Source organism: Mercenaria mercenaria, chromosome 10 (genome assembly GCF_021730395.1).
Source record: "Mercenaria mercenaria strain notata chromosome 10, MADL_Memer_1, whole genome shotgun sequence".
NCBI lineage: Eukaryota > Metazoa > Mollusca > Bivalvia > Venerida > Veneridae > Mercenaria > Mercenaria mercenaria.
The window spans coordinates 692,444-714,151 of record NC_069370.1 but is presented as its reverse complement, the minus strand read 5'-3'; the positions used below and the strand labels follow the sequence as shown (position 1 = coordinate 714,151).

The window sequence follows — 21,708 nt, the reverse complement described above, 5'->3', positions numbered from 1 at the left end:
AAAACACCATTACCAACTTCAAGACGACAAGAACTCAAAGTACAAGCATCATCTGCTGCATTAAGTTTAAATGTATCTAATAAATGTGGGTTATGTTCTTGATTATTACTTTTGTCAGGTCGTTGTAAATAAACAAATACATGTTGTGGTTTTGTTACACCAGCCGTTATTCTAAAAGTTGTATTAATCTGTTGTGTATCAGTTGATTGCGTCATCATTTCCCTAAGGTATGACCATCTTGCTTTTGTAAATCTTTCAGTAGCAATTAGATCAAACCCAAATTCATTGAAAATCAAACGTGGAACCCATAGAATTAATTTTGTTACAATTACTCTACCAGCATCAGCAGCATTAGCTCTAAAAATTAATTCATCATCATCTGTCAACTGTAGTGTTATTTGAATTTGACTTGGAGGTATAATATTAGTTTCTAAACCCTGAAAAAATGAATAATTATTTAATGGAATTTTAGCATTTACCTCATTATTATCCTGGATTAATTCCTGTCTAAATTTAAAACCTGAATTATTATCAGCGGCAGCAGTAGCAGTAGTATCTAAATAGATAAATTCATTTGTTCCAGTTGATTTTGCATAATCCTCAGATAGTTCAACCAAACTCTTTACATTTACTACCTTATATAAATTATTACAATCATAAACAATTTTTCCATTTTGTTTAACCACTAACTGATCAATTAATGAAGCTGCATTATTAATTAGAGCAATTTGGGCTCCATCATACCTAGTACCATCAGCAAGCTTATTTACTTTAAAACTTACTTCAAAATAAGCATTAAACTAATCAAAATATGAGCTTCTATCATTAATTGTAAAGTGATAACCGTTTTTTTGTTGCTTAACATTATTTCCCAAGACAGATATTAAAGCTGTATCTAATTGAATAGGAGTTAATTCATATCTTTCACAATATTGTTTTGTTCTAAACATGTATATATTATATATTATTTTATTTTTTATTTTATTTTTTATTAAAGTTAAAACTTTAGTTTTTATAAATTAATCTGTTAATACGTTTACGCGTCCCCGATCCTGACAATAATCTATTTAATCTTATATCAATATCCTTCTCTTTATCATTATTATTTTTATTATTTTTACTGTTATTCTTTTCTTGTAATTCCTTAGCAATTAAATTACCAACTGCCGGAGCAGGTTTCTTTTTAAGTTTTTCAACAAGTTTTGCTGCAGCTAAATTTCCAACTTCTGTTCCAACCTTTTTTGTTCCACTTTCAAGTGCTGCTTTTCCTGCTGTTTCCAAAGCTTTTTTTCCAGCTGTGCTAATTGAAGATGCAACTCCGCTTGAAAACAATTTCGTTAAAGTGTCAAAGATACCTGTACCATGTATGATTTTTTCTCCCGTGTGAGCATCAACATAAATAAATATTCCTTTATTTTTGTCATAAACTTTTTTGTACATTATATAAAACTAAAATTTATAATTTCATAATTAAAGTTTTAAAACTTTAGTTTTAATTAATTTCTTTTAAAATTAGTGTAAAACTTGTTTCAACCTCATTAAAATTAATTATTCTACCAAATACATCTGTAATATATATTCTAATTGAATTTATAATATATTTATTAATTTCAGAATATCCAACTCTTTGTGGTTCTTTTGTAAATGGATAAGCTCTTGTTAAATCTGCAGTACTTAAAGCATAGATAATATCACTGAAATTTCCATCAACAAGTGAATTATCAATAAGATCACAATGAATGTAAATTGTATCAACAGAGTTAGTTATATTTGGTGTTGTAGTTCCCCATTCGGTATTTCTCAATGTTTTTTCTCAAATCCAAGCAATGTATGAAAATTTGACATTCTTAAATCCAACATAAAATTATCTGTAATTGAAATCAAAATCTTAAAACTACTTAAATCAAATTCCAAACTTATTGGAGCAATTTCTGATTTATCAAATTCATAATCATCATTACTTATAATGTTTCCCTAATATAATATTAATATCTGTGTAACTGTAAGAACATTTGTAAATATAATATCTTTCCAATCCTTACCATTATGATAACGAATTCTTTTATTGTCATATTCATCACTAATATTATGCCAAGAGTAGGTCATAGTGTTAATACTATCCAAACCAACAACATAAGTTTTATTTTTATCTAAAATTAAAGAACGTTAGTAGAAATCAAACAATAATAAACTAATACTGAATTGAAAAGGCAGCTCCAAGAGGTGATGTCATGATACAGCATTAGATAACCTTAAAAAAGAAATTATTCTAAAGATGACTTAAAAAACAAATTCGAAATTGATTAGTATTGTTGACAACGTCATAATTTAAAATATGCGAATTAAGTAATTTACAAAAAAATTACAAGAATATTAATGAATTTTGATAATGAAGACATAAAAATGATTGTTGTAGTGAAATATCAGCTAAACAGAGAAGCAATTAAGATAATTAATGATCAAATTAAAAATACAAATATTTGGACTCTGTAGTTGAAATATCAGTATACAAGGAGAATCAATCACTGAATACTAAACAATAACCGCTAAGTCGAGAATTACCCCTAATACCGAAGAATTAAAAAAGTAAAAATGTTTTCATAACAAGAACACATTAGCTAGAACAAAAGGTTTTTGACAATTTATTGCTTCTGAAGTTGCTCAACAAAACGAGTGATGATTTAGCTGAAATAATTCTTAACTTAAAAGAAAGACAAAAAATAAAGAAGAATTGGAAAATAAATAGAAAAAAAATGATTGTTTTTTTGAATACTAATAAAGTTTTTATATTATTTTAAAAAATTGAAAAAGTATTTTAAGTGGTGGTGCCTGATATATTCAACATATGAGTCTGGCCGTCTGGAATATTAAATACATTTAAATATAAATGAATTATTTAGATTATATAATTTATAACACAAACCAAGAATATGAATTACTTAGAAAGATGTGATTTTGAAGGGTGTGTTTAAAGTTAAAAAAACGGAATTTATTAATAGATATTAATATTTTATTAACGGGGCCCGGCCCAGGTGAACCGGTAAACGATTAAAAGCCAATATCACATTTTATATTTAGGTGGTAGTGCCATTTCATCTCGCTTTATAATGAATATTTGATAATTAAATATAACAGCTGAGGACTTTGACACTGATCAGTTAGTATCTATTTATAATTAAATTTATTTAACACAATGGTCGGCGATTGATATTCATCCTTATAACGATTCAGCATTTACAGATAACATTTTCTTTTGGTGGGTAGTTCACAGATTCTACTATCGGTGAATCTGTATCCTATTGATTTGAACAGTTTTGGATTAAAAGCTTAATTAAAAGCTTATTAAAGTTTTATTATATTGTCCCTGATAATTACTTCTAATCAAAATAGATCCAATATGTTGTATAAACAACTCCCCGATATATGTTTATCTTAAAGGAATGCATAATATCGTCTGTTTTAATTCTAATATTGATTGTAAACACACGTGTGTCACCAAATTACAAAGTATAATCTATACGTTTAATGGTTTTAAAATCCTTCATGAATTACAGCGTAATTCCAATAAACTGTTTTTAACAAACTGACACATATGTCGTCTGCGAAACGTTTATACTAAGGTCATTAGTGCAGACCGGTTACAGCTAATTTCAAAAAACTGTTTCAACAAAACTATTTATCAACACGGTGTCATTTTCAAGTTTATCATTCAACAACTTTAAACAAATATTGTTTAATGCACGGTGCGCTTTATTGATTATTGCAAATAACAGTGATAAAAGGGATGCGCATATCTCTGTTTAACTGCGTATATAGTTAGTATATAAATAGAAATTCTGAAGTAATATTACAGGAGTACTTATAGTTTAAATTATTTTTAATATTTTAGATTTTGTGCTCATTTTTGTTATTGGTACGGTTTTGTCAAATTAAAGCAACCTGAAACCTGTTTTTCTTATTTTTATTGTCCGGATTGGTCGGTTCGGACAAGGGTTATAGGTCAGGGGGGTTAAAGATAAATCTTTTTTGGTTTAACCTAGGTTTTCATTCGGTTTAACTAAAGATTTAAAGATTTCAGGTATCAAAGGTACCCAAGTTAGTATTTTAAGTTTTGGGTAAGATTAAGTTCTCCCTTAGAGAATAGGGTTCAAGGGTCAGGGGTCAGATTGAGCTCGCTTCGTAATTCTTACTACTTACGATAGAATGAAGTTTCCAGAAAACTTAACGATGGAGAAAAATATATCACTGTTAAAATTCATAATCAGAATATAATTTAAAATACACATGTTTATTCCTAATGTAAAATAATAGTCAAACTGCTTAATGATAAAAGCAAGTTTCATCCAATACAATTTAGCCACATGAAAAAAAAAACTCAATTGTTTGTGCGAGATTGGTGAAAAATCCAAATTGTTTTAGTAAATACCACAGTGATATTGAAAAGCTTGTAATATATATTATTTTTACCAATTCGATTTCCAGTACCCAATTCAGACAAAAAGTGATGGGTAAATACCCAATTCCACCAAAAGCTCACCTGGAGCTCTAATGCACGGCAACGGTCAAGAAATTTATTCTGATTTTCTGTTGATTAGTTTCAACATTAAAAAGTTTATAAAAACAGACATCTAAATTTGTTCATGCAACGCAATAATCGGCAACTTAAGTGATAACTATTCACATTATGTACTTACCGAGATTTTTTGTTAAATCCTAATTTTCAAGTATTTTCAAACATGATAAAATTTATATATCACAGTATTATCCGACACATCTGGTGACAAAATTGCATTAATATCCTGAAATAAACACAGGCACATGGCATAAGGTCGTACCTTTTTCATTTTTTTGTCAGCATTATAAGGTTGTAATTTTTTGTTTCAAGTTTGTGCCATTTGTCTGATATCATGTATTTTAGTAATAAAAACTTGAAATTTCTGTGAGTTATTAGTGTGGAATGTGTTGTCCTACCTTGATATCATGTACTTTTGACATTCCTGGTTTATCATCGTAGTTTTTGTCGTCCAACTTTGTTTCATGTATTTTACTTAATAGTAATTTAATCTTTCTGATTTATTATTTTATCACATGTTTATACTATAGATACATGTTATGAAAATAAACACGTCTGGCATTTGGTGTGATACAAAATAACCAAGAATGAAGGAATTTGAAACGAACCATAGGCAAATATAAACAGTCCTATAAATACGACTTGACATAACATTTTTTTACATTTTGATTGGTTATGTCAGTGCAAATTAAAAAAATAAATGTCAATGCAAATTAAAAATAAAATGTAAAATAATAAATGTTGAAGGTAAAATAAGTACAAATATAAACAGTTTCCATGTTGCCAGTGTGAATGGAAACAGTTTCCATGTTGCCAGTGTGAACGGAATGTCTGCCCCGATGAAGACAATGACAGTATAAATTAGACTGGTATAATTAATTGTAAAAATAAATAATTGCTAAATCTTACCTCGTTTGTACACATAAATTAAAATACTAATACGAAAAGCACTAAAATAGTTTTTAAAAATGTCCGAAGAATTAATAATGTTAAGTATTTTTCTTGTTGTGCTGGTTTATGTTATCTCGTTTTCCGAAAATTGCCCGCGATAAGCAAAATGCGCAATTTTCTGAAAATGTTCCGTATATAGTACCTGTAGATGTAGTAATAAACGGATATCTTATAAGATCAATATCAGGTCCAACGAATACAATAGAAAAAGTTGAAACTCCACAGGTCGCTCAACACAACAAAAACGAAAATGTTGCAGGCTCGGTTTGATTGAGCCTGTTCATGGACGGTAGTTAAAATGCATGCTACCGTCCACACCTTCTAGCCCCGGGTTGAGCAGAACTGAACATTTACACATGCTAAAAGTACAAAAAAATTTTAAGAGACATCCGCAGATGTGTTCATACGGCGGTGCACATGGAACCTTCAATGCTACACTAGCGTGTAATTCCATGAAAAGCGGCGTATGGTCCCCAGTTAAAATAATGGTTTTGCCCTAAACGAGAAAACAATGAGCAGAATTAAACAAACTGGAATTTATAAAGGGGATCTGAGGTTATGGAGCCTGCATATCACAGGAACTGCCAAAAGACAAAATTAAAAAGCAGGCACCATATCCAAGGGGTGATTAAACAATACCCAAAGCTATGAAAGCGGGAGTATTGGAACCACCCTGACCGAAATGTTCATGCTGAGAAACTAAACAGTACCAGTAACACGACATAAAAGTCGTGCTGAACGATCTGAGAAGATCGAAATATAACAGCCCTGATTGAATGTACGGGGAGACTTTTTACGGCCGCCACACGGCACAAACAACGCTGCTGTGATAATAAAATAGAAAAAGTGGAAACTCCACAGGTCGCTCAACACAACAAAAACGAAAATGTTGCAGGCTCAGTTTGATTGAGCCTGTTCATGAACGGTAGTTAAAATGCATGCTACCGTGCTACCGTCCACGCCACAACTCAAGTTATTAACTTAGTTCCCTGAAATTTATCATTATTTACAGGAAACAAACATTTGTAATTATGTCCTAAATATGATGTAATGTTTTGAATTTTAAAGCACAACGGGTAAGTTTCTTTAAGACAAGTTTATACTTCACATTAAACAGCAACTGGTTAATTTAATGATACGACTGATTTTAGACGAAAGCAATGACAAAAGAATGAATAAGAAACCAGAATAATAATATCTGTAAAAAGATCCTTTGGAAGCATGGAACGCAACCAAGAAGAATAATAACAGACTCGGTTTCATGAGAGGTAATGAAAATTGCAACACCTCTCACGCCCCTAGCACCGGCTTAAGCGGAACTCTATTACACATCTATTGAATGGACTTCATGATCCCAAAGGACCAGAAAATACAACAACACTGAACAAAAACAAATTTACACAAAATATGTAATGCAAAATATGTAAAAAGAATGACGGATGCAAGATTCAAAAGTATCATTATAGAACGATCACATTTCATTCCGCTCATCCCCTGCGCCAACAAGCCAATCATGGATCAATCTTTATACATATCTTGTTTTAGTCTAGAATGTTACCTCGTTTATTTACGTTCTAGTAAAAATAAAAACTCCACAATACTGTGCGGTACTTATAGTGTTCAATTTGTTTGTCAAACCTTGTCTGGGTTGAATAGGAATGTAAAAATGCAGAAATGCTTATGTAGAATAATTACGGGTTTATAAATATTAATTTTGCCGGAATGACAATATGGAGAACATTAAAGGCACTGGCCTCCAGATCGTTCAACAACAACAAAAAAGATTTTTAGATATATGGAAATTAATGCTATATTTCTTAAGAATGCTTTGAATTTTAATTACTGACATACAAAATGTCACGGAAACACATGAGAATGAGTTGTTTTTACTACTTTTTACAATTAAAATCGAAAAGAGTTGATAACGCTTTATTCGGGGTAAACTGCCTCGATTATAAATATTTATATCTAAAGTGTACACTAAATCCTCCACAGTTCTATTGGTAACGACAGTGGAAATCTTCTTTATTGCCGCGGCGGTCCGGATTCGATTCCCGGCGCGGTCATCTTTTTTACTTGATTTGGCATTTTCAAAATAGTTAAGAAACAAAAACTCATATTCTAATGTTCATAATTATGACTATACTTCAATTTGAAAGAAAGATCATTTTTTAGCCCAAATCTGGAGGTCAGTGCCTTAAATGTAGATGAAAAAAAACAATATAAAGATATAATACGTACAAATGTTTAGATTTTAATGTATCAAAAATATTCCAGATATAGAAAACCTGCACCGTGTAAACCAAAGCAGTTTTAGTTATACTTTAAAGGTTCATAATGTCTTTGTTTAAAATGTGGCTGCCACATTTTCCGTTATGAACATCAAATACATTAATTTCTTGTTAATTCCTTCCTCTGATATTTACTTACTTTCTTTAACATTTGTCAAATGTTTGAATATTATTTAAAACATTATTACACTATTTACAGGATCTATTGCTTTTATTACCACACTTTAATGCCCTAATTATAACAGTTCATGTGCAATATTAAAAGTAGTGTTTTTCTAACCGTGTAAGTACGCATAACATCTATTTGTATTCTGGGAGCCAAGGTCCAAAATTTTGAAAAAAAAGTGTCCGGAATGGTATACAAAATATTTCTACAACATGTTATAGGGGAAGGTCCACTTCTTATGAAAAGTGAGATTTGCCATCTGTCCTCGCTTGCAATAGGAGAAATCCAAGATGGCGACCAACATGGCCGCCAAATTAAAGAAAATGGACAAAGTATGGTAATGTCAGCATCATTTTGAATTAAATCAAAATATGGTATTGAAAGCAACCTCAAGGTCAATGTCACACTCAAGGTCAAAAGGTAAAATTTATTGAATGTTTGGCTATTCGACTATTAACGTTCGGTATAAAATTAACACTTTACGAGAAAATCAACATCAGTGCTCATTGTTATGTACAACATTTATCTGCTTTCAGTCTTGTAACCATTCAGCTCCAGATTTTCATTACTATGGAGAAATCCAAGATGGCGACCAAGATGGCCGCCCAATTAAAGAAAATGGACAAAATACGGTAATGTCAGCAGCATTTTGAATTAAATCTGAATATGGTATTGAAAACAACTTGAATTGCATTTACAGTGTACAAGTCCTCAGAAAATGTGTTTACAAATATCTACAACCTCAAGGTCAAGGTTACACTCAAGGTCAAAAGGTCAAATTTATGGAATTTTTGGCTATTCGACTATTAACGTTGGGTATAAAATTAACACTTTACAAGAAAATCAACATCAATGCTCATTGGTATGTACAACATTTATGTGTTTTCAGTCTTGAAACCATTCAGCTCCATATTTTCATTACCATGGAGAAATACAAGATGGCGACTAAGGTGGCTGACATTTGCATAAAAGGTTTAAATAAGTATGAATTTAAACGTAAATGAAGTATTTGACTTTTATAATAAGTAACTGCAAAAAGTACAATTGAAAATGTACCAGTGCAACAGAAGCTAAAACTGCAATCAGATGTCAAAAGTAACTTTGCTTTAATCATTCAGATGATTTTATCAAATCTTTTCATATACTATTTCAGCTTCACATACTGTTTTAAGTTCACCCAGTTATTATACAAACATAAACATATACAAACATATACACACTTTCTATTACTATTACCAAGAACAGAATACTGTGCAATGTTTAGTATGTGCCATTCCGGTGATACATTTTGCAAGTTGAAGAGTCTAAGTTTCCTGTATTATTGCATTTCAAACACACCCCACCCACTCTATTTATAATGGGAAATAGCACCAAACCTTGCCGGCAGAACACTGTCCCTCCTAACTCAGCAGGAAAGGTTTTATTGTTTGAGAATTGAACAGCATAGACTGATCAGCTGGCATCATCAGGGTCTACACCAGTTGGCAAGGGTAGGTAATTTAAGCACTCTTAACGGAAAAAATTGTAACACATACAGTAAACATTCGCTACCAAAACTAATGGCAGAGCACGTTCCTTGTATTCGTTTAACACAAAATATTTACATTCGCCCCATAATGTAATTTTATGCATATATTCCTTTGAGAATTGTATGAAAGGTGTTGTAATCATAACTTAAGGCATAATTACGTAAGGTAATGTATACCAGTTTAATAGTGATCCTCTCTAAACTTGTATCAACACTTGTACAAACTGTAAATTGATAGACTGATTTATAATAATATAGTATTTTACTGAAACTATTGATGCAATAGGAGCGCGTGTAGATGGTAATGCCCTTTTAAACTGAAAAAAGGACAGAGGGCGTTGCTGAACTGTACCTTTTCACAACATATTCTTGTCCGAATAATTTCTGCAAATGAGTTTGTAAAATATCGTAATTACTCCTGTTTATTGTCAAATGTTTTAATATTGAATTGCAAGTAGCTACAATTGTAAATGTTACTCTATTGATGTTTAACTCTAGTCAGCATATAAATTTGCCTTAATATTCGTCCTACATAAAAACTTTGTTTTGCATCAATTGTTTATCTTCCCCTTTTATCAACATTGTCCAAATAAAATGAAATATGGATTATATCTTGAAAACAAGAGATCACAGAGTGATCTTGGCGCCCACCAATGTGCCATTTTTGAGTGTTCCAAATTTCAAGACTTATTGACTAGCTCAAGGTCAAATTTCATTTCCGTACACAACACAAATCTATGCATGTGGTCCAAATTTGAAGCCTGTACCTTCAAAAATGTGAAAGTAGGTCACTAGGTCAATGTCAAGGTCAAAGTTTGTTTCGGTACACAAAACTATGCATGTGGTCCTAAATTTGAAGCCTGTAGCTACAGAAATGTGAAAGTAGGTCACTAGGTCAATCTTAAGGTCAAAGTTCATTTCGGTACACAAAACTATGCAAGTGGTTCAAATTTGAAGGCTGTAGCTTGAGAAATGTAAAAGTAGGTCACTAGGTCAAAATCCAGGTCAAATTTTACTTCGGAATACAAAACTATGCATGTGGTCCAAATTTGAAGCCTGTACCTTCAAAAATGTGAAAGTAGGTCACTAGGTCAATGTAAAGGTCAAAGTTTGTTTCGGTACACAAAACTATGCATGTGGTCCAAATTTGAAGGCTGTAGCTTGAGAAATGTAAAAGTAGGTCACTAGGTCAAAATCAAGGTCAAATTTTATTTCGGTATACAAAACTATGCATGTGGTCCAAATTTGAAGCCTGTACCTTAAAAATGTGAAAGTAGGTCACTAGGTCAATTAAAGGTCAAAGGTCATTTCAGTACACAAAACTATGCAAGTGGTCCAAATTTGAAGGCTGTAGCTTGAGAAATGTAAAAGTAGGTCACTAGGTCAAAATCAAGGTCAAATTTTATTTCAGAATACAAAACTATGCATGTGGTCCAAATTTGAAGCCTGTACCTTCAAAAATGTGAAAGTAGGTCACTAGGTCAATGTCAAGGTCAAAGTTTTTTTCGGTACACAAAACTATGCATGTAGTCCAAATTTGAAGGCTGTAGCTTGAGAAATGTGAAAGTAGGTCACTAGGTCAAAATCAATGTCAAATTTCATTTTGAAACATGAAACTATGCATATGGTCCAAATTTGATGCCTGTACCTTCAAAAATGTGAAAGTAGGTCACTAGGTCAAAATAAAGGTCAAAGTTTTTTCCAGTGCACAAAATTATGCATGTGGTCCAAATTTGAAGGCTGTAGCTACAGAAATGTGAAAGTAGGTCACTAGGTCAAAATCAAGGTCAACTCATGTCAAGGTTCATCTTGCCACTCAAAAATATACATGTGGTCCAAGTTTGAATGTTGTAGTTACTGACAAGAACATTTTAAAAGCTTTTCCCTATATAAGTCTATATGAACCATGTGACCCCCGGGGCGGGGCCATATTTAACCCTAGGAATATAATTTGAAAAAACTTGGTAGAGAACCACTAGATGATGCTACATTACAAGTATCAAAGCCCTAGGCTTTGTGGTTTGGACAAGAAGATTTTCAAAGTTTTTCCCTATATAAGTCTATGTAAACCATATGACCCCCAGGGCGGGGCCATATTTGACCCTAGGGGTATAATTTGAATAATATTAGTTGAAGACCACTAGATGATGTCACATACAAAATATCAAAGCCCTAGGCCCTGTGGTTTTGGACAAGAGGTTATTCAAAGTTTTTCCCTATATAAGTCTATATAAACCATGTGACCCCCAGGGCGGGGCAATATTTGACCCCAGAGAAATAATTTGAATCATCTTGGTAGAGGACCACTAGATGATGCTTCATACCAAATATCAAAGCCCTAGGCTCTGTGGTTTTGGACAAGAAGGTTTTCAAAGTTTTTCCCTATATAAATCTATATAAATTATAGAAATAAACAAAGGGCCATAACTCACTCATAAATTGTTGAACCAGTCTGATTTTCAGGGGGACACAACTAGGGTACCAATACATCATTCTGACAAAGTTTGGTCAAAATCCCCCCAGTAGTTTCTGAGGAGATGCGATAACGAGAAATTGTTAACGGACGGACGGACTGACGGACGGACGGAATGACGGACGGACGGACGGACGGACGGACCACGGACGCAGAGTGATTTTAATAGCCCACCATCTGATGATGGTGGGCTAATGAAGGGTTTAATAATAACAAAAACAGTATAAAAATGGAGAGACGGATCACCTTGAGAAGTGACATACATTTATTACTCAGTTTATACATGGGTATTTGATTTTCGGCCACAAACGAATACCCAAACCATGTCTTCCACTTACAAGGAAGTTATATCTCGCAAATGTTCATGCCTGTTTAACCTTGAGAAACAAAATAAATAAATTCCATGTAAAAATTTCAAATGTGAAATAGATTTGATGTTAACCCAAAACAGTGAGATCGATCACAAATTTCCAGGAAATGTGAATAACAGAATCGTATTCTTTGAACAGTGGCCCTAAGTCGCTCACCTGAAACTGACTATTAGAGCTTGAATATATGTATGACACACTGAATCATGAATAGTAACAGCAGCATTTAGTTTAAGTTTTTTCTTCTATTTTTAGATCTTGCAGCCCCTGAAATCAGTCAAGCGAAACCATCTGAATAAATTTCAGAGAGGACCTTTAATACAAAGATGCTACAGACCTGGTTTGGTGATGATCCATTAGGAAGTTCAAGAGTAGAAGTTGTTTAAAGTTTTTTTTACTCAGTTATCCCCTATTATTAGTCAAGCAGAGGTATTTGATAAAAATCGAAAGAGGCCTTATAAGGATGCCACAGACCAAGTTTGGTGATGATTCATCTAGAGGTTCATGAACAAAAGTTGTTGAAAGGTTTCTCTATGTTTAGCTATGGTACCCCTAAAATCAGTCAAGGGGAAGCATTTGAACAAATTTCAGAGGGTACCTAAGGCTTTTACTGACCATGTTTGATGATGTTCCATCAGATGGTTATTGATAGGAAGTCATTTAGTTGTTGTTTTTTTATTTTAAACTCTGGCGGCCCTTAAAATTAGTCAAGCGGACCTTTTGAACAAGTCTGAAAGAGTACCTAATAAGGATGCTACAAACCAAGTGTGATGAGGAATCATAAAGAGGTCCATTTGAAGAAGTTGTTTAAAAGTTTTTTTTGTTTTTTTCATTTTTTGCTCTAGTGGCCCCTAAAATCGGTCAAGAAGTCGATTTTAGGTGGGAAAAAAGAACGATAGACGACGGACACAGCCTCATCAGAATACCTCACCCTGGTTTTCGTTCAGGTGAGTTATAAACTAAATGTAGACGTACGGACGGAATCATAATATCTCACACTGAGCATGTTGCACTTTGTGAGCTATAAAAGAAACTTTTCGTAGCGCTGATCGCTACAAAAAGATTACCAAACGTCAATATCACAGCTTAAAGAAAGTCTTCTAATAGATTTTAAATGAAGTTTTACTTTAAGAGAACCACGAAATATGCCAATAATTTGTTTCAATTTTATTACTTTCTTTCACTGCTTTGAATAGGAACATTAACTTTGATTGTAAGTTAAAAGAAAAGAGAATTAAAGCTGACCTTTGTAATAACACTTTCTGTTTAGATACTAATCGATAGCTGACCGTGTCAAATAAGAGCACGTAGATAACATTAATCTTTCTTTCAATTGACATTTTATTTTGTCTTCGTACGTAGATAGGTTATTATAGTGACATGGGTATACGTTTCACAAAGCATTTTAACGAGCAGTTTAACACAACACGTGGCTCAATGTACCTATCAAGTAATATAGTACAATAATATATATTTCTAAAAATTCTAACGCCCCCGCGATATCTTTGACAATACATTTCATCTTACTAATGGTACATTTTTACAAATTTAGAAAAAAAAATGTAAATAACATACTCAAATTTTCAACAAGATCGAGTGATGATATGTTGTTATTTTATTTATTCAACTGCCTCAACCTAATTTTAAAAAGTCACAAATTGATATGATAATATCGTGCAACAAAGGTTTTAGTATAAAACATTTTAAATTGTTTCTGGCTAAGGTACTTAGCATACATAAATATCTAGAATTTAGAAAGGAGCAAATTTCATTATAAGGCAGGAAAAGCATAACTAAAACAAAATAACTTCTTTATCCTGTCATATTTTGGGAACAAATTTAAATTTTGTTGTTGTTTTTTGCACCATTTGATTTTGTTGAAGTTTTACATTTATCAACAACGTATGTTTAAATTTCTAGGAAATTTGATAAATGTACTGTAAGTATTATGAAAGATATTGCCAGCAATATTCAAAAAGGCGTTATACTTTCCAGTTAGTATTCAACAATATTTTATCACATGAAATGAAAATTTTATTATTGAGAAATTAAAGGTAAATAGAGAAAAATACTTACATATTGTTGAAATAAGACTAAGTATTTATGTAATGGGTATATAATCTATTAAATAAGCTTTAACACGGTATGTAGCAACATTTCTTGGAAAGTCAGTGACCATATATTTCACTTTATCTATTTACACGTTATGAAACAGTTGAAACAAGTGAATGAAGTATTGCCATGCAATACAAAGTCCCCTACTGGAAGGCACCTAATTTTCTCTACTGCAGTATAACATAATGAACTGATATCTGTCAATGATGTATAAACAATATTGTACTATATATACAATATGTTATAACAACACACTTGGATTAAAATGTGCATATATAAAACCCCAGTTGTTTTCATATTGAATTGTTTTGGCTGATTATAAAAATGTTATCATATAAGTTATTTATAGTAACAACGAAGGGAAATTAATCTTTAAAAAAAATCAAAAAAATCTATATAATATAAGTCCATAAGAAACTCTTTACCAGGTAGAGATAGGTCAAAATACACCTAAAAATTGAATGTAACATGCATGTTGTACCACAGAAAAGTGGTCTTGATTTTTCTCTACCGCCAGTAATAAAAAAGTTACAATAAAATCTATTTATAGTAAAAACAAAGGGACGTAATTCTAAAAACAAGGATGCCTCATGGTGGTGAACATTTGGTCCAAGTTACATCAAAATCCCTCCATGCATGAAGAAGAAATGGTCCGTACAAAGTCATTCTTGAATTTGACCTTTGACCTCTAAGTGTGACCTTGACCTTAGACCTAGGGACCTGGTTCTTGCGTGTGACAATCCGTCTTATGTTGGTGAACATTTGTGCCAAGTTACATCACAATCCCTCCATGCATGAAGAAGAAATGCTCCAGACAAAGTCATTCTTGTGTCTGACCTTTGGTCTCTAAGTGTGACCTTGACATTAGACCTTGGGCCTGGGTTTTGCGCATGACATGTTATCTCATCCAGGGGAATATTTGTGCCAACTGATATCTAAATCCTGTTTTGCATGACAAAGTTATAGACCGGACAGGAAAAAAATCCTCTTAACCTTTGATCTCAAAGTGTGACCTTGACCTTTAAGCTAGGGTACTGGGTGTTGCGCATGACACGTCGTCTCATCATGGGGAACATTTGTGCCAAGTAATATTGTAATCCCTTGATGGATGACAGAGTTCTGGATCGGACAGGAAAAAAACCTTATTGACATTTGACCTCCAACTGTGACCTTGACCTTTGAGCTAACGCTCTGTGCTTTGCGCATGACATGTTGTCTCATCATGGGGAACATTTGTGCCAAGTAATATTAAAATCCCTTCATGGATAGCAGAGTTATGGACGGGACAGGAAAAAAACTCTGTTGACCTTTGACCCCAATTGTGACCTTGACCTTTGAGCTAGGGGTCCGGGATCTGCGCATGACACGTCGTCTCATAATGGGGGAACATTTGTGTCAAGTGATATTGAAATCCCTTAATGAATGTCAGAGTTATGGACCGGACACGAAACAGACCCTGTTCATGCTATGTTAACATTTGACTGCTAAGTGTGACCTTGACCTTTGAGCTAGGGGTCTGAAAGTTGTGCATGACACATTGCCTTATTATGAGGTACATTTGTGCCAAGTTATATTAAAATCCCTTCATGGATTGCAGAGTTATGGACCGGACAGGAAAAAAGCCTTGTTGACCTTTGACCTCCAATTGTGACCTTGACCTTTAAGCTAGGGGTCCGGGATTTGCGCATGACACGTCGTCTCATGATGGGGAACATTTTTGCCAAGTAATATTAAAATCCCTCCATGGATGTTAGAGTTATGGACCGGACAGGAAAAAAGCCCTGTTGACATTTGACCTCCAATTGTGACCTTGACCTTTGAGCTAGTGGTCCGGGTTTTGCGCATGACACGTCGTCTCATCATGGGGAACATTTGTGCCAAGTAATATTAAAATCCCTTCATGGATGACAGAGTTATGGACCGGACACGAAATTGCGGACGGACGGGCGGACGGACGGACGGACGGAATGACAGAAAAGCGCATTCCTATAGTCCCCGAAACTGGTTTTCAACCAGTAGGGAACTAATAATTGCTGTATTACTTCTATCACTGGACAGTTTTTAACACACAGTCACTGAGGGAATTTCATCATACCCACTGTGGAAGTTTAAAGTAAACAGAATCTCATTGGGAAAGTTACTAAAATGTGCTTTTACTCCTCACGTTTTCTTGTAATATGACATGCGCGCATATAGACCTTTCATTAACAAGAGTAAGAGCAATGCAATCTTCTGTAACGTTTGAATACACCTCGTCTCTTTCTTCAGTTCTTGCTGCGGTATGTAATCTTGGATTGTAAATTGCCATTGCTTTGTGTCTTCTAAATTCATTCTTCACTTCTGAAATAATTGAAAATGTATTTGTTTGAAAAATATTTATGGATTTGTCGAGGGAACATATTAATACACCTGAAATGTTTTTTCTTTGCTTTCTTTCATTTAGCTTCCAGTTTCAACTAGTTAAAAAGTGTCATTAATAGATTTTGAATTGCGTTCTTCATTATTATGTGATACTTACAATGTTCTCTCTAATTGGTACTTCCGCTCTAGCTCATGTGTTCTAGCTGCAAGTAGAAAAATAATCATTATTAATATTAACATTATTATTGATAATAATGAATTCATACTGTGAAAGTTTAACAGTAGTAATTTATGAGTTGTATTAATTAGGGAGCTCCAGGGCCCTTGTTTTGTTTAATACTCTACATCCATTCATTGAAATTCGGTTTAACGTCGCACCGACACAATTTAGATCATATGGCGACTTTCCAGTTCTCATGATGTTACAAACATTATTTCATCACGGGCGGGCACCTGGGTAGAACCACCGACCTTCCGTATGCCAGCTGGATGGCTTCCTCATATGAAGAATTCAACGCTCCGAATGAGGTTTGAACCAACGCAGGTGAGCGGCAAGAGATTCGAAGTAAGCGACCTTAACCACTCGGCCAAGGCTGACCCCTAACTAAAAAGATGAAATGAAGGGATATAACATATGTTTTATCACCTTAATATGTATATGATGGTTTTAGTCGAGTTAAAAGGCAACTATTAAAAGACGAGAATTGCATTTCTATACAAATTATTGCTTTTGCGATTCTTAGATCATAGTGTTTCTCTACATAGATTCTCAATGCGAGTCAAATTTTAACGAAATTGATCAAAATGTAGCAGTAAAGTGCTTAACATGATAATATTGTTTTATGTAAACTTTCAAATAATTTTGTTAACTAAAGAAATATATACATCCAATTATGTGTAAAGTCTAGATAGAAGTTTTGTTCAATATACTTAATGGTGACTTTAATTGTTCGCACTTTCTTGTCTGTAACACAGACGCATAAAATTCACACAACAGTACCAATTTACGTTATATTAATGTAAATTGAAGAAGATTCAAGAATCACGACGTTGTTAATTGCTGCTGAGTGTTTACCTTTAGAGTGGTGCAGTTCTCTTTTCATACGATTCAGTTCTTCTTCATGTTTGATCGCAGTTTGGTGGAGACTTGAATTCTCCTTAATCAGACTTGTATAATTTCTTACAAAGTCTGGAAGTCCATCTTAAAAAATAATATTTAAAAAAGATCGTTCGACTTCTCTTTAATCAAAGTTTCTGTAGTAATTTATTTTGCTTCTCGTGAATTTGTAAGTCCATGCTAAATTAAAATGCGGAATAGTTCCAAAACATTTATAAAGTTTAACTTAACGTGTTTTTTTTTTTTTCATTTGTAAAAACTGACAAAACATCGTATTTTCCTGTTTGCAAAAAGACAGAAAAAAGTTCATTTCTGCCGTTGAAATCATTCATATACCTTTCTGGTCTTTCCTGGTAGAAAGTATGTCTAAAACTTGATCCGTTTTATCTCTCAGCGCATGCATCATACTTTCTGTGATTGCAAATTTTCGACTAAACTCTTTGTCTGCAAGTGATAACTTAAATTTAATACCTTCAAACAGTTCTTAAGTTATTACATAAATGTCATTTCCCGAGGGAAAGTCATAAAATTATCATTATTATTATTATTATGTACAAAAAACACTTTCTGTCACCTTTTTAAAAATAAGTTATTGTTAGCGTTGTACTAATGCATTTAAGTCTGTCCGTTTCAAAAAACAGTTGTCCATAAATAATATTTAGGCAATTATAATAACTGCAAAGCATATGAAACTTATACTTGCCATAATAATTTTGAAGCTGTTGAATAGCTGTCATTTCCTCTTCTGACAGAGTGTGCCGGCCATGTTGTCCTATAAGAACTGGAAAAACAAAGTTAAAGGTGTTTTTAATCAGATCAATTAAGCTGTGTTTTGTTCAGATTATGGTGTTCCAGTAAAATATTAAAAACAAAGTTTTTATATAAGTATTTCGGTAATTTGAAACAGATCAAACCATTGGCCTACTTTATGTCGCAAATTTAAAGACATATAACTAATTTTGTACTACGTTTTGATTACTTAATAACACTACATTCTAATAAAACGTTTGACGTTTCTGTTAAAACGTTTTCAATCCACTTCTATCTTGTGTCTTTATTGTGACATAAATGAACTGCATCGGCAGTGGAGAGCAAATATAATTTAAGCTACGTTGTGTTCCGGCCATGTAGTCCAATTTAAAGTTAATAACAAACATTTATATACAAGTACCTCGGTGTTTTCAATTACTAGTAGATCGATCTGGTTGATGAGATAACTGCCATAGTAAATACCATATTGGTCAGGTATATGAGCTTGGATATTCACCTCGTCATTATACAAATTAAACAGTCTTATATTATCATTGGAAACTTGACAATTAGGGAATTTACAAATTTTCTAACACGTTTCTTAGGTAGAAAACGACTTAAGTACACACCACAATATCTTACCAGATAACTGTTTACATTGTCGTTGCAACTTAAATATAATGCTTTCCCTCTCCGGTATTACGAATTTTCGCAGAACAGTTAATTCTTCATCCTTTTCAGCGCACAGATTTTCATATTCTTTCATTCTATATTCTTGCTGTCCTATCTCATTCTTGAGTATACGAACAGCCTGTTCCGTGTCACTGCTCGCAGCTGAAAGTTGTAAGGAAAATACTAAAGTCTTCATTGTGTTTAAGCAAAGCTTACGAAGAGTCGGTCTAAAAATATGTTTCAAATTCAAATTTCTTGCAAAGAAACTCTTACATTAAAGACAATGAATATTTAGCTGCAACAAACAGTTGGGTACATCGAACTAACAGCACAATCTAAAAACAACTCGAGCATGTGGGTGACTTTTGTTTATGTATGTAAAAGTATATACCCAATGAAGAACTATATAATGAAATCTTGAAATGTATATATGTATACAGAAGAAATACACAATCTGGTGAGCAACACTGAAAGATATTTGTATAATTGTTGATTTTATCTTATCTTCAATGGTTTCAAAAACTTTTTTGTATTTGATGTATTTTACCAAGTGAAAAGTGTTTTTGATATTTTTCACAATGCATTCATCTGATATTGTTTAAACATTTTTTTCTTTCAAAAATTCACAGAAAAGAAATAAATGTATCTCATTGTACGCTTTTATTGCAGATACCCTCACCTACCTCTACCCAAACCCACGCCCATTCTCAACGCCCAGACTTGCTTACTTGTCCTCTCCTTCGGTTGATTTTGTAAACGTGCGACCGTTCTTTCTCTTTCTGGTAAAACGTTCTCTTTCAACTCGTATAACTCTTGTAGGTGATCATCACATTGTCTGACATTCGTATCAATTTGTTTTTGTAGTGCAATGTCCTTCTTCCGTATTTTATCGAGTTCGTCTGTAAAAATTGCAGGAGTACGGATCAAAATGTTTTTATTCGTCAGATTTAAAAATGACATAATTATTTAGTTTTTAATTCTGAAACGGAAAATCGTCTGTTTTCAAGTAGGGATATCACACATCCACGGATCGCGGGCGGGGCGTATGTTGTCCGTGACGATTTGATGAAAGACATTTTATCCGTCATCATTTGTCCTTCTCCTCTGATTCATATGGGTAAGTTGGCAGTTACTTGTAGAGAACAGGTTTGTACTAGTACAGAATCCAGGAACAACTGTCCGCCGTTATATAACTGAAATACTGCTGAAAAACGGCGTTAAACCCAAAACAAACTAACAAACTGTTTTATGTTTAGAACACATTTTTACCGAAAGCAATACGTAAAATTGAACAGTTAAACCCGTATGAATATCTGTTGATGCCGTTAATTTCACCTTACCGAGATTAATAATGATCCACCTACAGTTTTAATTGACCTTGTACTTACAGGTAAGCTTTTGATTTTGTTCAGTCTTTTTCTTTAGCTGTGTAGCAAGTTGCAAATATCTGTGTTCAGTTTTTTGCCGATTTGCTTCTTGTCTTTCCTTATTTTCTGAAATTAACATGGAGAATTTCTTCAGAAGTGATGAGTTAGCAAGGCTATACGCAGGCTTTCAAGTGACCTATGATGAAAAACTAGGAGAAAATTAGGAGCCTCTGATAAAAAAAAGTAGGAGAAAAGGAAAACAAAGGAATCTGATGATAAATAGTGGGGCTTATGAGAACAAGAAATCCAGAGATCCAGAAATAATTTGATTGGTAGGTAAGGCTATGAAACAGTGGGCTGTGGTGCATTTTTTTGGTCTTAATTTTGAGGTATGGGAGGTATCCTTGCCATTTTATGGGGATCAGAAGGTTCTCCCCATGAAATGTTTTGAAATAAAGCCCGCCCGCGTAGATCAGTAGGTAGAGCGTTGGTCCACGGATCACGGGATCGTGAGTTCGATCCTCGGGCGGGGCGTATGTTCTCCGTGACTATTTGATAAACGGCACTGTGTCTGAAATCATTAGTCCTCCACCTCTGATTCCTCTGGTTAGGTTAACTGCCCGCCGTTACATGATTGAAATACTGTTGAAAAACGGCGTTAAACCCAAAACAAACAGGTACAAAAATTTGTGGACTCTAGTGCATTTTTGGTCTTAATTTTGAAGTAAGTTGGGGTGGGGGTGGGGGGGGGGCATCCCAGTCATTGTAGGGGGATCAGGGGGTTTTCCCCTGGAAATGTTTGAAAAGCAGGTACAAAATGGTGGGCTCTGATGCATTTTTTATCTACATTTTGAAGTACTAGGAGGGGTACTACCCTCATTTAAGAGAGGGAGGGGGTGTCAGGAGTTTTTCCCCCTGGAAAAGTTTGAAATACAGGTATGAAATGGAGGCACCTGGTGCGTTATGGGGTCTGAAT

The 21,708-nt window shown here is 33.5% G+C and overlaps 1 protein-coding gene across 1 annotated transcript in view; it reads right to left on the bottom strand.

Annotated features, from left to right (window-relative positions):
• The window catches only part of LOC123559949 (uncharacterized), a 139,481-nt gene that overhangs the window by 83,492 nt on the left and 34,281 nt on the right, over positions 1-21,708 (bottom strand). The window contains exons 23-30 of the mRNA XM_053516650.1: positions 20,754-20,858; positions 20,049-20,264; positions 19,336-19,527; positions 18,647-18,724; positions 18,280-18,387; positions 17,902-18,027; positions 16,984-17,029; positions 16,536-16,563 (exon numbers count right to left, since the gene is read on the bottom strand). Coding sequence (XP_053372625.1) covers positions 16,536-16,563; positions 16,984-17,029; positions 17,902-18,027; positions 18,280-18,387; positions 18,647-18,724; positions 19,336-19,527; positions 20,049-20,264; positions 20,754-20,858 — 899 coding nt within the window. The remainder of the gene's footprint in view (positions 1-16,535; positions 16,564-16,983; positions 17,030-17,901; positions 18,028-18,279; positions 18,388-18,646; positions 18,725-19,335; positions 19,528-20,048; positions 20,265-20,753; positions 20,859-21,708) is intronic.